The 17,577-nt window shown below is 35.5% G+C and overlaps 1 protein-coding gene, 1 long non-coding RNA gene and 1 other non-coding gene across 3 annotated transcripts; 2 read left to right on the top strand and 1 right to left on the bottom strand.

Annotated features, from left to right (window-relative positions):
* Window positions 1–201: 201 nt before the first annotated feature.
* On the bottom strand, window positions 202–17,567 carry LOC105322538 (nucleoporin Nup43). Its single transcript, XM_011421306.4, has 8 exons — window positions 17,347–17,567; window positions 10,852–10,977; window positions 10,637–10,714; window positions 8,877–9,039; window positions 6,217–6,352; window positions 5,499–5,650; window positions 4,896–5,027; window positions 202–1,028 (listed from the first exon to the last, which is right to left on the bottom strand). The coding sequence occupies exons 1-8, from the start codon at window positions 17,473–17,475 to the stop codon at window positions 802–804; spliced, it is 1,143 nt and encodes a 380-aa protein (XP_011419608.3). The 5' UTR covers window positions 17,476–17,567; the 3' UTR covers window positions 202–801.
* Window positions 9,573–10,467, top strand: LOC117692533 (uncharacterized). Its single transcript, XR_010709460.1, has 3 exons — window positions 9,573–10,004; window positions 10,120–10,235; window positions 10,343–10,467. It is a non-coding gene; the product is annotated as an uncharacterized lncRNA (long non-coding RNA).
* On the top strand, window positions 14,966–15,038 carry Trnas-aga (transfer RNA serine (anticodon AGA)). The gene has a single exon. It is a non-coding gene; the product is annotated as a tRNA-Ser (tRNA).
* Window positions 17,568–17,577: the final 10 nt, after the last annotated feature.

Raw genomic sequence — 17,577 nt, 5'->3', positions numbered from 1 at the left:
TTATAAGAATAAGAGGAACGTTACTCATTTTAAATGCCTGTGTAATGCATTTAAATGTCAATGATTCAGGAAAATTCCATAACTTTGACTTGTAAAGGCTTATTTTTGGCAAAAAGGGGTGTATATGGATGCAGATATGAAAAACAGGGTCAAAAAAAAGGAATTTTGATTTTCCCTTTTTGATTTGGATTGTGTTATGTATGCACACCATTTTCTTACAATCATAGGTCTCCCTCTCATTACACAGCCTGGACTGTTGAAGACACAGCTGGGACAGATTAGTATACTGTACAACATGTCTGCCCTTCATCTTGTTCATCCTTCTTATCTCTCGTTTTCATCTTGTCATGATAAATAACTTAAGGTATTCTAATCCCCCTACTCCCTCCCCAATAAAGAAACACTGGCTGCCAATCTTATAGCACTTTTTTTCCAATTCAGAAGTTTGAAAACTTGGTGGTTTCTTTTTAATAATAACGAAGCACTTATCTATCAGCTTTAAAAATGTAAAGAAACAATATAGAGGTCATCGCACATCATGGAGAGTATGTCGGATCTACAGGTTTTTTCTCTCGAGAATTCTTGTAACCTAATACAGGTATGAACATGAAGTTAATCCATTACAAATGAATCTTCATCCTGGAATACCTAAAACACCGAGCCATTAACTGGATCCTCCTCCAAATTGTCACCACTCTTGAGCAGCCAAAACTTGGATCCACTCCATTCCTTGGTATCTCTCAGTATCCACCACACATATGACACATTTAAATCCACACCTCCTGTGTGCACATCACTACATTACCTCATAGAGGGAAGCCTGATGGTGATAATGGACTCGGAGTCCGTCCCACACAGTAGGGTCTGAGACTCAATGTCTACAGAATTCACAGGGAGAATGTTGTCATCGATCAGAGAGTTAATCTCCATCTTACTATTGTCTGGGGACAACCATTTGTTTAGAGTCTCGCTACCACCGAACTGAAACGACGGGTTGACCGAGAAATTGGCACCACCTGAACCAGCACCTGTGGAAAAAAAGTAGAATTGTTAACATTGCGGTTAATGTTTAGCTGATACTGTAATTTTCTTGCTACATGCAATTGCTGTAAAAATAGAATTGAACATGTAAAGTAAAACATATCATGGTCCTTTCTTAGCACATTAATATTTGCAAAACCTTAAAATGTTGCTGTATACAATTGAAACATTTTCATTAAACATATTAAACTAGAACTGTCCTAATGGGACTAATACCCCCGCTAGGCTAATTTCAAATGGGACAAATAATTGAATTGAATAATAAAGGTTTGGAACACATACAAAAAAATTTTTCTAGAATTGTAAAAAAAAAATAAAAATTAGTTAACAAAGAAAAATTAAAATCAAAATTGTCAGAATTTCACTGTAAATACATATCTTTAACAGTAATACATTTACAAATGTATGTATTTGATGATATATTTTTTTAATTTAATTGATTTAAAGAAAAACCAACAAAATGACAATAACCCCTCCCTTTGCAGTGAATAGAAATACCGGTAGCCAAGCAATGCTCTTCTGTTGATAAAACTTTCAATATCTTTCTATTAAGAGTCTTGACAGATGCAATTAGATATTTCAAATTTTCCTTACTTTCTCCTATGGCACAATGGAACTCCATATCAGAAAATTGATCCCATAGGACTATGATTTTCTTTGATGAACTTGTTAAATTTAATAAACTCCCAAAACATTACCATAATTACATTACTATGTAAAAATATGTAAAAAAGAAAATTTAATATTACAAACAATTTTAAAATTGCCAAAACACTACAATCATATCAGTAATTTTGAATTTCTTTTAAATTAATGCCCAGTAGGGTCACTTCATCAATTTACTTGACAAATAAATTTAAACAACCTCTAAAAATAGTTTAACTTCTTTATTAATAATTTTATTATTTATTTCCTTATAATGATAGACCTTTTGGTTTACATGAAACAGTTTTAAAATAGCCCCAAAACCATCACCCACTTTACAGATTATCAATTTCCCCTAAACACATGCTCCATCTGAACCATGGCTCAGATAATGGCTCCCTTGGGACAAATGAATTCAGCCACACTTGTCTTTGATGTTCTTATTAGCTCCTAAGAATTTATCATTGACAAACAGAAACTTTGCATTGTCAGTTGATAGAATACTTATAAAAAATATTTTTTTTAATAATTAAGACATAAAGACAAAAAACTCCATCTGGATGTATTTATATAAATATATTTTAGAGTGTTTTCTATTAATTAATTAATAAAATCTGTAAGGATTACCTCCCTTACTTTTCAACATTAGTGTACAATATATAGAATAAGGAAAATGAAAACTGTCATAAAATCATTAAATCTTGTCTGATCTTAAAAAAAATTGCAGGTGCACATCTTCAGATGGTGTTCAACATATGTACAAATTTTCAAACTGTTCCATGCAGTAATAAAAAATTCTATAGGGGGGACAAAGTTGCGTCTACAGACAGACGGACAGGGTGAAACCAATATACCCCCCTAAACTTCGTTTGCGGGGGTATAATTAATCAAACTTTGCATCTCCTCTGATGGTTATGGTCATCAAATTTAAAAGTCCTAACTCTTCCTGGTGAATAAATTACAGGTGAAAATATACTAGTATTCATGTAAAAACAAATGCCCAAAAAACTAAACAACATGTTTAATTCATACAGAAACAAACATATGATAAATATTATGGTCAGTATTAAAATCCAGAGACAGATTATAGAAAAGCAGATAGATACTGAAAAAGCAGCCAAATACATGCAAGTGCATTTGATACAACTGTCCAAGTCCTCAGAAACAAAAGATGTTTCATTGTTTGTGAAACATTTATGTCCCCCTCCCTTGGAGACCTCTGCAAGGAAAATGAATGGAACTGCAAATAATTGGAATTTTTCTAAGTCCAAGGGGCATAACTCTGTCAAAAATCCCTCAAACGTACCCAAAGTTGAACTTGACCTAGATATAATGATAGATATGTATCCTATATTTCATTTGAGTAAGTGTAACCTTTGCAAAGAAAATGAACGGAAACTTGATGGAGCGACTGATAAACAGAGAGACAGACGGACAGCAGCAAACTTAAGCAATATGCCCTCCCTTCTTTGAAGGGGGGCATTTAAAGAAACAAGGGCACCGCTAAGTGGTGCATTCCCTCGCGACATGAGTTATTGTGTTGGGGATGCATTATTTAGGATAATAAAGTTATGTTAATGAGAAGACCACATTCTACTAACCCTCCATTACTACAAAAACTACTTTTTCTTTACCTGTACTAGATCTAAATCCACAAAACATCAAGTTGTTTATTTGAACTGCTTACTTTCTTTTTGATTTCACAGAAGAGAAGCGGAAGTAGTTATTGTCAAGTCGTACATAAAATTTATTTAAAATTGTGTTATTTTAACGATATATTAAAAAGTGAAAATTAACAAGGTTTGTCCTTTTACCATGCCAAATAAGTGTACGAAGTTTGATAAATATCTGTGCAAGGTTTTCTTTTAAAACTTGCTTCCAAGCTGAACACACCCACACACACATACACACACACGCACAGCATCGATACTACCGGTATATCCCCTTCACAACAAGTTTTGCCATTTCTTCTGAGATCATGGTCACTCAACTGTATGTTACAAGTGACGAGGAAACACAATTCGTTCTAAAGCAGGTTATGGTTAAAAGGGCCTCAGGAGTTCATGTTAATCTCTAAGGAGTGCATGTTAATCTCTAAGGAGTGCATGTTAATCCCTAAGGAGTTCATGTTAATCTCTAAGGAGTGCATGTTAATCTCTAAGGAGTTCATGTTAATCTCTAAGGAGTCCATGTTAATCTCTAAGGAGTCCATGTTAATCTTTAAGGAGTCCATGTTAATCTCTAAGGAGTCCATGTTAATCTCTAAGGAGTCCATGTTAATCTCTAAGGAGTGCATGTTAATCTCTAAGGACTCCATGTTAATCTCTAAGGAGTGCATGTTAATCTCTAAGGAGTGCATGTTAATCTCTAAGGAGTTCATGTTAATCTCTAAGGAGTTCATGTTAATCTCTAAGGAGTTCCATGTTAATCTCTAAGGAGTGCATGTTAATCTCTAAGGAGTCCATGTTAATCTCTAAGGAGTTCATGTTAATCTCTAAAGAGTTCATGTTAATCCCTAAGGAGTCCATGAGTTCATGTTAATCTCTAAGGAGTTCATGTTAATCTTCTAAAGCAAGAGAAAAAGCAACATTGTTCATGGTTGAATAGAACAGAGCATTGAGCAGAACATATTTGCAGAGCAAAACTTGCATTACAATCTGAAATGTTATTATCAGAGACCACCAAGATTTGTATCTTACACCTTCACCAGAAATTAAAAGGGAAACAAGAGATGTTTGTGAAACTCTTATGCCCCCTTCCCTTGGAAACATTCACAAAGAAAATGAACAGAAACTGCAAATAAGTGGAATTTTTTAAGTCCATGGGGCATATCTCTGTTAAAAAATGATGAATTGTACCCAAAATCGAACTTGTTCTAGATATTATTATGATTAATCAGTATACCAAATCTAATTTTAATATGTGCAACCTCTGCGAAGAAAATGAATGGAAACTATTGGTGGACCGACCGACAGACAACAACAGCAAAGCAATATGCCCTCCCTTCTTCAAAGGGGGGCATATTAAAAAAAAACCCACTTTAATAATATAAAATTGTATTCACAGAGAAGCAAGTCTTTACATACATGTAAAACAACAGAGTATCTTTACACATCAAGTTCATTCAACCCTATGTTTACCACATTCTAGTTTAAATCTCTGGTAATTCAAGCTCCTGTTACACTGTTACCCCGGCAACCAATACATACCTGTACCTGTGATTTGTGTCTGTACCATGTGACTGGCACCGACCAATGAGGAGTCCCAGTGCCAAACAGCGCCATCTTCTGAGCAAGTGAACAAATGATCTGAGTTTGTCTTGTGAAACTTCACCTCCCAAACTGCAAGGATCAAACATGTCAGCCATGTATCAAAGGATTTGTTAAAATTAAAAACTATAAATCATCTAAAAAAAAAAAACAAGTTATCTACATGCACAAATATGTCATGTAAGTTTCAAAAAGGACATTAAAAGTGGCATCACAAAAAAAAATATACATCACTGGCAAGTAAATTGATAAAGTGGTCTTCTCTGCTGCTTATGATTAAGGCTGCATTCAAGATCGCAGGAGCTACCTCCGCTGAGGTATATCTAGGTCTATTGAACACATTGTACAAAATAATTATCGTTATAGCTACGCCAGCATATTGCTCAAGATGAAGGCTTTCAATAGCTTTGTAGGTGGTATGATCCTGAATACAGCCCTGATGGACTTCTTGTAACTGATCCTATCAGGGTTCTTGTGACTGACTTAATTATATATGTGACATTTGTGTATTAGAGATGACAGGGATCGGACTTGACCACTCACCTGGTCCATTGTGGGCCTCTAAGAGAGATACAGGTGATTTCTCCTGTCGTAAATCCCAGATCCCCAACACACCGTCTCCACTTCCTGTTGCCACGATGTGGGGCTGCCCCGGGTGTCTGTCTACAGAGTGCAGAGAGGTCAACTCACCGCTCCTGTTCAACAGATAGTTATAGCGGTATGATAAATCAACATCTAAAATACAGACATATCAATCCAACTGAATTGAAAAATACCTATTCAGTATAGAAGTTGAGGAGCAATATGTCCCGGATGTACTTAGCATTCCTTGATATTGGTCTCCCTATACCAGTAAGATTTTATTACCTGTTACATGACTATGCTTGTAATGCTAATGTTTATTTATTTCTTGTTTAAAGGATTGAATGAAAAACCTGGTGGTGAGACTATAAATGTTAACATGTACACAGAGAGGGTATATTTGTATGTGTGTGTGTTTGTGGGGGGTGAGTGTGGGTGTGTGTAGGGGGGGGGGGGTGGTAGGGGTGTTTCCCCATCTCTTGTAACTTGTTTTCTCTCTGTTGTTGGGGTTGAATTGGGACTGGTTTACATATGAGCAGTTATATTTGTCTACATATGTAGATATTTGTCTACTTACTAACTTGTTCACTCACAAAGAAGTAGGTTAGTGGCTGGGGTTGTTAGTCTCATCATTCCTGTAGCCTTATTACCCTTCCTATTTAATAACTTGTTTACTTACACAGAGAGGGTCTGAGCGGGGGCGTCTGAGCTGGACCGGAGGTCATAGGTCTTGAGTTGGCCAGAGGAGTTGACAGAGATAACCTCTGTGAGTCGCAGAAAAACCAGGCCATTGATGGTGGAGCTGTCTGCATTCTCTGAAATGACCAAACATTCAAAATCACAATTAACAAATTACTACCTTGTTTCATTTAGTTCTTCATCTTCTGTTGTCATGCTTTTGTGTATGTGTATCATATACATGTATGTCTGCTGCTCATAAAATAATCTTTTTTTAAATGAAATCTCACCCCCCCCCCCAAACAGATTAACAGATTTATTTATTATCTCCTTTGGAAAGATTGATTATTTTTCTATGTGAAAAATGTTTTGAGTCCAAATAAAAAATATTTTAAGGGTACTTTTGTGTGTAATGGTAAGGCAAAAATTCTGGATCTGACAAGTAAACACACAAATAACATTATATTACATAAGTAAACTACAGCCACAAACAGTATCAGCTGTTACCAATAGTCCAAACAACCAGTATTACATAAGTAAACTACAGCCACAAACAGTAACAGCTGTTACCAATAGTCCAAACAACCAATATTACATAAGTAAACTACAGCCACAAACAGTATCAGCTGTTACCAATAGTCCAAACAACCAATATTACATAAGTAAACTACAGCCACAAACAGTATCAGCTGTTACCAATAGTCCAAACAACCAATATTACATAAGTAAACTACAGCCAAAAACAGTATCAGCTGTTACCAATAGTCCAAACAACCAATATTACATAAGTAAACTACAGCCACAAACAGTATCAGCTGTTACCAATAGTCCAAATAACATAATATTACATAAGTAAACTACAGCCAAAAACAGTAACAGCTGTTACCAATAGTCCAAATAACATTATATTACATAAGTAAACTACAGCCACAAACAGTATCAGCTGTTACCAATAGTCCAAATAACATTATATTACATAAGTAAACTACAGCCAAAAACAGTATCAGCTGTTACCAATAGTCCAAACAACCAATATTACATAAGTAAACTACAGCCACAAACAGTATCAGCTGTTACCAATAGTCCAAACAACCAATATTACATAAGTAAACTACAGCCACAAACAGTATCAGCTGTTACCTATAGTCCAAACAACCAGTATTACATAAGTAAACTACAGCCACAAACAGTATCAGCTGTTACCAATAGTCCAAATAACATAATATTACATAAGTAAACTACAGCCACAAACAGTATCAGCTGTTACCAATAGTCCAAACAACCAATATTACATAAGTAAACTACAGCCACAAACAGTATTAGCTGTTACCAATAGTCCAAACAACCAATATTACATAAGTAAACTACAGCCACAAACAGTATCAGCTGTTACCAATAGTCCAAATAACATAATATTACATAAGTAAACTACAGCCACAAACAGTATCAGCTGTTACCTATAGTCCAAACAACCAGTATTACATAAGTAAACTACAGCCACAAACAGTATCAGCTGTTACCAATAGTCCAAATAACATTATATTACATAAGTAAACTACAGCCACAAACAGTATCAGCTGTTACCAATAGTCCAAACAACCAATATTACATAAGTAAACTACAGCCACAAACAGTATCAGCTGTTACCAATAGTCCAAACAACCAATATTACATAAGTAAACTACAGCCACAAACAGTATCAGCTGTTACCAATAGTCCAAACAACCAATATTACATAAGTAAACTACAGCCACAAACAGTAACAGCTGTTACCAATAGTCCAAATAACATTATATTACATAAGTAAACTACAGCCACAAACAGTATCAGCTGTTACCAATAGTCCAAATAACATTATATTACATAAGTAAACTACAGCCACAAACAGTATCAGCTGTTACCTATAGTCCAAACAACCAGTATTACATAAGTAAACTACAGCCACAAACAGTATCAGCTGTTACCAATAGTCCAAACAACCAATATTACATAAGTAAACTACAGCCACAAACAGTATCAGCTGTTACCAATAGTCCAAACAACCAATATTACATAAGTAAACTACAGCCACAAACAGTATCAGCTGTTACCAATAGTCCAAATAACATAATATTACATAAGTAAACTACAGCCACAAACAGTATCAGCTGTTACCAATAGTCTAAACAACCAGTATTACATAAGTAAACTACAGCCACAAACAGTATCAGCTGTTACCAATAGTCCAAATAACATAATATTACATAAGTAAACTACAGCCACAAACAGTATCAGCTGTTACCAATAGTCCAAACAACCAATATTACATAAGTAAACTACAGCCACAAACAGTATCAGCTGTTACCAATAGTCCAAATAACATAATATTACATAAGTAAACTACAGCCACAAACAGTATCAGCTGTTACCAATAGTCTAAACAACCAGTATTACATAAGTAAACTACAGCCACAAACAGTATCAGCTGTTACCAATAGTCCAAATAACATAATATTACATAAGTAAACTACAGCCACAAACAGTATCAGCTGTTACCAATAGTCCAAATAACATCCAACATTTGTGCACGAGTATCAGGTGTTATAACTATATGGCTCATACATGTATCTATGATGCGTGCACCAGTATCAGGTGTTATATTTGTATGGCTCATACATGTACCTATGATTCGTTGCGGTGACTTCTGCTCGGCACTAAGTACGACCATCTTTCCATCCTCCCCTGCTGTGACGATGGTTTTGTCCCTCACTGCTAAACACGTGCAGGGACATAGATGGTTGCCATGGGAATGGAGACACTGCCACTTGTACTGTATGCCCATAGTCTGAAATAAAGCACAGATACTTCAATCTTTCCCACTACCATCAATCCTCTGAGTATTGCACAGATTCTGTAATTTCATTCCATTGTACTGGGTATTTGATTCTTAGCATTCAGCATAATGAAATTAAAACCAACTTTTAAATTATGACATCTTTCTATCATCCTGAACAAAATGTAGTTTGGCCAATGTCTAACAACACAAGAGTTCTCACCAGTAAACAGCATCAATGTCCCAGGCACATGTACAAAGGGAGATAACTCATAGCATAGGTACCAAGCATTTAATGATTTCAATGTCAGACAAGATGTCCTTAGAAAAGAAGTCCCCCTCCTGCTATGTAATAGAATTTATTTACCCCCCCCCCCACATTTTATTGTTCCAGACCTATAGCTAACATATTTTCTTGCCCAACTCTAATCTTGATGGCAGCTTCCAGGGATGGGGCCCTGACTAAGCTCCATCTAAATACAAGAAAGTAATAGCAATACAATCTAGAGACACAATTTAGCATGGCACAGCGCCTACAGCATACATGCCAACCTTCCCGATCTAGTCGGGATTTTCCCGATTTGAAGCATTGATCCCGATTTCTCGATCGGGATTTGTAAATTGTACAAAAATCCCGATTTCATAAATATTACGACAAGATACCCCGATTTCCGACATGAATTTTATATCTCGCACGACTTCTGTTTGGCCAGCCAATCAGAAATCGGGATTCAGGGTTGCCATTACTGTTTACCTGTGGCACATGTCGTGATTTGGGATGTGTGAACATGTGTTGGGAGGTTAATTGGAGTTAACTGAGAGCGTGTGTTGATAGTAATTAATTGGCATGTATTGTACACACAGAGAACGACCTAGGCGATCGAAGTTAATTGTTTTATAGATAAAGAACGAATGAAGCAACTGACCATGCTGACAGCACCGATCGCTAGTAAATCACTAAATGTTTCCGAGTGATGGTATGTAAAAACATTTTCACTTTAAAGTTTACTATGATTAAAAATTCCTTTAAAATTTGTTAGTCTTTAAACTGTTTAAAAATTTAAATTAAGCTCAGCGTAACTATTTTTCTAGCGTTAACCATGGTGGCTACAGCGAATGGCATACATGTAAATGCATCCAAGCTTGAGGTCAATCAGAAATCGGAATGCAAACGTGTTGCATTGGAAAAAATGTGGACCAAGATAAAGGTTAGTACAATAAATTGTTAAGTGTATTGTAAACCATTTGTATAAATATCATTAATATTATGACAAACACTGCATTTGATAATATATATGTATCAAATTTTTTGCAGGCCATCGTCTTAAGAAAGAGAGCATATGTTTCCTGGCTGCAGATTCTTTTACCATGGACCTGAATTTTAAGCACACTTGTTGAAAGTTTTACATTTGTTGTTAAAGAATAAACCTTTTTGTTTTATATTTGTTAGCTTGTTTGGATATATGGAATAAATTCTTATAACATACAAAAAAACACAAATTATATTTTTACGACTAAATGTCGCGAATTTGTAGACATGAAAAAATGTCGTTCGCGAAAAATCCCCCATGAAGATTTTCAAAAGTTGGCATGTATGCTATAGACTGACCTGTGATGAGGTGTGGTGTTTGTACAGAGAGACTGATCCAGTGGACGAGGATGCTACAATCACATCACTTCCAACGTACTGAAAAACAAAGATAAATCTCAGTATTCATGTAATATATCTACATAGTGTAACATGATTTATATTACTTTTCAAAAAAGCTTTTTTTATAGTGAACTTTGCATGAACTTCTCAGTGACCTCTGACCCCCCACTGACCTCCAGCCCTGTGACATCACCGTTATGGTCGGCCTCACACTTCAGAGCAGGTTCCAGTGCGTCGTCCATTTCATCCCTCTCCATAGATTCCTGCATACCCAGATGCCAAAGACAGATCTTGTTTTTCTGTTTAGTCAAGAAAACAGAAAAATGTCAAAGAACATGAAGAAGTGGGGGAAAAAATGAAAAGAGCTATATTTTGTTAAAGATAGAAATGATAAACTTTATGTCATGATACATGTATATCTTATTCAATAGTGCCATTTACTGTCATGTACAAGTTTGCAAGATGTGGTGAAGGTGAAAAACCAAATATCCCAACCAAACATTGCTGGAACATTAATAAAGCAAGACTTAATGAGTAGTCTCAATATTAAATTACTTACTAAACTCTCACTGTGACATATTCTTTCACAAGCAGAAGTAATATTCAAAGATAATAAAAATCATGATTTAAACTACTGGTATTGATTACCGTAATATTTATAATAAGAATTTGTTATACCCCCTTCCCCCCCCCCCCCAAAAAAAACCCCTCAACATTTTGTTATTATGCAGTATTTGTACATCCCTACATTTAACAGTAAATAACAATACCCAGTAAAATCAATATAACAATAAGGAAAACAAGAGGCCCAGGGGCCACATCGCTCACCTGAGCAACAATTGCCTTAATTCTGATCAAATTAGCATTACAGTATCAAAATATCTTGACAACTGAGTACAGTAGATCTTGCTAAAAAAAATTGAAAATCTGCCAATTTTTATCAACCTCTTATTTTTTGGTAAATACCAAGCCCCTTTTGTTGTTGTACCTGTAAGAAGATTTGTCTCTATTCCTATATACCCCCCCCCCATTTCATGGCCCCATTTTTCTCTAGGGAATCATGGTTTCATCAGACTTAAATCTGCATAACCTTTGCTTTCACACTAAGTACTGAGTTTTGAACCGAACACTTTCCCAGAATAGTTTTAAAGATTTTCTCTTTATATTCCTATGTAAAAATTCAAACCGCCATCACGGTCCCGCCCTACCACTAGGGACTGTGATTTTGCAAACTTGAATTTACACTACCCGAGGATGCCTCTACACAAGTTTAAACCCTTTCTGGCCAAAATTCTTTACAAAGAAGATTTTTAAAGATTTTCTCTATATATTCCTAAGTAAAAATTCATCCCCCATTGTGGCCTCACCCTACCCCTGGACTATTATTTAAACAAACTTGAATCTATATGATCTGGGGATGCTTCCACTCAAATTTGGGCTTTCCTGGCCTAATAATTTTGAGAAAAAGACTTTTAAAGATTTTCTCTATCTATAAAAATTCATTCCCCATTGTGACCCCGCCCTACCCCCAGGGACCATGATTTGAACAAACTTGAATCTACACTTCCTAAGGATGGTTACATGCCAATTTGAGATTTCTTGGCCAAATATTTTTGAGAAGATTTTTAAAAGATTTTCTCAATATATTCCTATGTAAAACTTGATCTCCCAATTGTGGCCCCACCCTACCCCCGGGGATCATGATTTGAACAAACTTGAATCTACACTACCTGAGGATGCTTCCATTTCAATTTGAGCTTTTCTGGCCTAATAATTTTTGAGAAGATTTTTAAAGATTTTCTCTATATATTCTTATGTAAAACATGATCCCCCTATTGTGGCCCCACCTTACCCCCGGGGACCATGATTTGAACAAACTTGAATCTACACTATCTGAGGATGCTTCCACTCAAATTTGAGCTTTCCTGGCCTAATAGTTTTTGAGAAGACTTTGGCTCAGGTGAGCTAAAAAAGGTTAAGTTTACAATACAATAAGTTGTTAAAGTTGGTTTCTGGAAGAAGAGACTTTGAAAATTTTCTTAATAAATATTGAAATTTTTTTTAGTTTTTTAATCTTTAGTTTTTAAGATCTGTGTACAAACATAGAATCGTGAGCAAATCTCTGTATCTTGCTTATAATTCGAAGCTTAACACTCAAATATGGTTAGTAAATAGAAATTGTAAACAATTAAAACACAAGAAACATGCACTATAACAAATAAAGAACACAATTTATTTTTTCGAAATGAATCATATATATACATGTACATGTATATACCTACATATTTCCGACAGCGATATCAAACTCTATTTAAACTGAATGAACTCGAGAAAATGCCGAGCATCTCAACAAAACCTATTAATATACCATTACGCAAAATATAATGCCGAATTACCGATAGAATGAATTGTATTTCAGTACTTTTTTGATACATCAGATTTTGCTTAATTTGCGCAGGTAAACAGTTAACTGTTTGATTTACCGAAGTCTCTGTTTGATTTGATACGTAAAAATCACGAAATACAGACGATAGTTCCCAGGTTACAAAGCATAAATAATGAAAACGAAACGAAAATCAGAACAAGCTAACACCAACGTCATGTGTGAAAACTGTCAACGCATTGAAATATTTAGCCTCAATTTACTTCACAAAATCGGCACCAATATATTTTGCATGTTTCAAAAATTTCCCTTCATTCGCGAACTGTTGCACAACAAGCAAATTCATCATAGTCAGATCGACCCTTTTTCGTATAATGTCATGGCTGCTTTAAACAAAGAACCTCGTTTTAGATGTATGGAATACGAGTCTTGGTAAAATGGGTATGCAAACCCGGGCCGTGGCAAAATAAAAGCCGGGGCAGATCGGCAATCGTCAATTCCAAATACGCATTATTTTGCAGCAATATTTACAGCAAATATAAATATACTGGTCCATCAAATATCCTGAAATTTTAATGAGATTGGCAGATTAATAACTGCCAATCTTTTGTTTTGCCCAGGCCAAGTCTTGTCTACCCATTTTACCGGATGCCGAATTCGAAGCTATTTAACTGATTGAAACACGCCTTTCCTTTATTATTATTTTCGTGATAACTCATATTTGAAACAGAATTAGACCTTAATTTTTGCAATTTATATTTTCCTTCCCATAAGGATAATTCATGCTAAACTACGTTGAATTGGAATCAGTAGTTCTTGAGAAGAAGATTTTTTAAAATGCACCCCCCTTTTTCTACAGTTTCAAGGTTTTCTCCGCTTTGAATACAGATCGGACTTTTATTTCTGCAATTTATATTCGCCCTCCCATAAGGATGCTTTGTGCCAAATTTGGTTGAAATTGGATAAGCGGTTTTAGAGAAGAAGTTCAAAATGTAAAAAGTTTACAGACGGACAGACAGACGGACGGACGGACGGACGGACGGACGGACGGACGGACGGACGGACGGACGGACGACGGACAAAAAGTGATCAGAATAGCTCACTTGAGCTTTCAGCTCAGGTGAGCTAAAAAAGTCCAAGACTGCTTTATCAACACGTCCTCAGAAAAACAAACAAAAGAACCTGGGTCATAATAGTGGAATTCGATGATCATTTTAGTCGTTTGTTAATTTTTTCCAACAACATTCGGACTTCAAACTTAGTTCAAATAAACGAATGCTGGAGAAAACGTATCAAGGAGAGAACAAACCCTATTCCTAAGGTATGTTTTCTCCACGAGAGAATGAACCCAGGTATGCTTTCTCTTGGAGAAAAAGTTCCCTAGAATTATTAAAATTAATAGTTTTAATAAATATTTTGGATGAAACAAAATAAATTATACAATAAACATTTGTTTCATTTGTTGTTATTTAAAAAAAACCCCAGCATAATCATGTACATTAATTAATTAAACAGTAATTGTGTTATAAACACAGTTCAAGCTGTCTGCAATTAATCCATCATAAATGAAATCGTAAAAAATAGTTTTTAATAAAATTTTATTGCAATATAGAATAATTTATGTAATAATTACATAATAATTCATATATCTTTATCATTATGTGACGGTCAGACCGGTTCAAATACCGGCGCCAGATAGCTCAGTTGGTAGAGCACCTGACTAGAGATTCAGGGGGCCTGGGTTCAAATGCCGGTCTGGTCTGTCATTATTTCTCCCATCCCATTACATTTGGTGCCGTGACCAACCCCTGGAACTGACAGGTGAACTCCTGCCAGGGGAAGAGCCTGGGGTGCATGATCTTCGAGGGCAAAGATCATTTAAGGGGGGAGGAATGTGACGGTCAGACCAGATAGCTCAGTTGGTAGAGCACCTGACTAGAGATTCAGGGGGCCCGGGTTCGAATCCCGGTCTGGTCCGTCATTATTTCTCCCATCCCGTTACAATTATAATTCAGAAAATTTAATGATGAGTATCTCAAGAATAGTGTGCATTTAAGTAGTATTCAAAACTATTTAAAATGTCCTAATCCTTTAAATATTCAACCAACTCGTACAAAAAAAATGCTATAATTAAATTAATTCATTCTATAAAATTCATTTATTCCACTTTAAATGCTGTAAATAGTATTTAAAACTATTCATCATTATGTTTATGATTTTCCTGGGGTACGATCTCTTGTAGAAAAAGGAATGTCAGACATGTCGGCCCAACGACACCTCGGCCCAACGACACTTCGGCCCCAGGACACCTCGGCCAAGACGGGTCGGCCCAAAATTTGAGACACCTCGGCTCACGTAAAAGACATCTCGGTTCAAGCAAAATTAAAACAAAAATATTTGATTAAAATCTTTTTATTTTATTAACATATATATTTTATCAAAATATTACATATCAAATACTTGTAAAAGAAATTGAATTAATAAAAAAAAATGAGACCATTAAGTTCAAATTGTTAAGCAAACAAGAAAGTAAAATGAAGAAAATGACAACGACAATGACGCTAATAGTCAAACAAACAAGAGGATGCAGCACTCTCCTTTGGAGTCGAACAGTTAATTATAAGAAAATAATCACCGAAGTCCATATATCCTTTCGATGATTACCACCCCATATCAGATTTACAACATCGTCAGAGAAACAACACATCATGACATTTCATTTCATTATTACGCAAAATATTTTTATTGTGTCCACATTCTGGTCAATCTTTGTAGATTTAATAAATTCATGAAAATATCTAAATATTGCAATCTTTTAATCCTAGATTTAAAACTAATATATATTTCAAGTGTGTCATAAATTCCTGAAATTTCCGACCTACAAAATTCACATATTCTATTATTATTGTAGTGAAAAAAGTTAAGTAATAAGATTTCGACAACCTTAAAGTCATCAAATTTCAACTGGCTGTTTATTTATGTTTAGTAAAACCGAAAGTTTCATTGGGCCGAGGTGTCTTTTACATGGGCCGACGTGTCAATAAATTTGGGCCGACCCGTCTGGGCCGAGGTGTCAAACGCCTTTGGCCGAGGTGTCGTTGGGCCGAGATGTCCGTCTACCAGAAAAAGTACCCTAGGAATTGGGGATGTTTTTACTTGCGTACGTTTTCTCCGGATACGAAATAAACATCGTTTATTATTTCCCTAAGAAAATTTATAATTTGTTACTATACGAGTCATGTTAACACGTGAAAATTTACATATAAATTCACGGGCCCTGGAAGTTATTGTAAATATATGGCATGTGCATGTATAAAAAAGTAAGGGTAGGACACTCTTTTTGGGGCGAAATCGGGTTTGACGAAGTCTGGGCGTTCCTCAAACGAAATTTCGCGATAAATCGTTCAAGTATACTTTACTTACGACATATGTATACATTCGTTCCGCTACAATGCTGTTCCGTCGAAGAAAAAGGTGTTTTTATACATCCAAGTGCCTAAGAATTTCGCTAGACTGGTTTACATCCGGTTAAATCGCAGTGAATCGAAAGGTAAATCGAAAGGTAAGTTCTGATTGGTCAATAATAAAATAACTTCTTCTCAATGTTTGTCAATCTTCATTATTCTCGCATTTCATTGTTGAAAGGCCAAGCTACCTAGTATCTATACGCATAACTCCTTTCAAACATTTGATACATACTCACCATAAATTGTTATCAGTTTCGCCACTTTATTGACGAGCAGATTTTTTTTTATTATTGACCAATCAGAACTTATCTTTCGATTCACTGCGATTAAATCGGATGTAAACCAGTCTAGCGAAATTCTTAGGCACTTGGATGTATAAAAACACCTTTTTCTTCGACGGAACAGCATTGTAGCGGAACGAATGTATACATATGTCGTAAGTAAAGTATACTTGAACGATTTATCGCGAAATTTCGTTTGAGGAACGCCCAGACTTCGTCAAACCCGATTTCGCCCCAAAAAGAGTGTCCTACCCTTACTTTTTTATACATGCACATGCAATATATTTACAATAACTTCCAGGGCCCGTGTATAAATTGGTCAAATTAGATTCATCAATCTACAATAAAGCCTATTCTCTATTTCCTTAAGAACAGCTTTTTACAGACAATAACTTCTTTCTTTAAGTTTTTACGGTATATAAGCAATCGTTCAAAAGCTTTTCACGGTTTATATGTCACAACTCTCGCCGGTTTTCTGACCTAGTTTCAGTTTCGATAATTTACACAATTTCCCTTTAATCGGTTTTTAATTTGTACCTCATCATCCCAGCTTCCAGTCACAAACGTGTCTGAACATTCCAGTGTCTGTTTCTGGCTTGGCTGCCATTTGATTTTGCTGATTTTTCTTGAAACAAATTTGACGAACGACTGTATGGAATCCGCCATTTTTGTTAATTTGCGATTTGCACATGGCGGGACATAGGGCGATACTAGTAAGGAAACCAATTATGTTCAACCAAGTCAAAGACGGAATTTAATCTGCAGTCA

The sequence above is a fragment of the Magallana gigas genome, chromosome 9 (assembly GCF_963853765.1).
Source record: "Magallana gigas chromosome 9, xbMagGiga1.1, whole genome shotgun sequence".
NCBI lineage: Eukaryota > Metazoa > Mollusca > Bivalvia > Ostreida > Ostreidae > Magallana > Magallana gigas.
Note: the sequence above shows the minus strand (reverse complement) of the source record. Positions and strands in the feature narration are given on the sequence as shown.

Excerpts from the sequence above, each read along its gene's own strand:
- LOC105322538 (XM_011421306.4), bottom strand. The coding sequence starts at position 17,475 with ATGGCGGATTCCATACAGTCGTTCGTCAAATTTGTTTCAAGAAAAATC. Across the intron at positions 5,028-5,498 it reads AGAGGCCCACAATGGACCAG|TTTGGGAGGTGAAGTTTCAC; the intron begins GTGAGTGGTCAA and ends TGATCCTTGCAG. Across the intron at positions 1,029-4,895 it reads GACACAAATCACAGGTACAG|GTGCTGGTTCAGGTGGTGCC; the intron begins GTATGTATTGGT and ends TTTTTTCCACAG.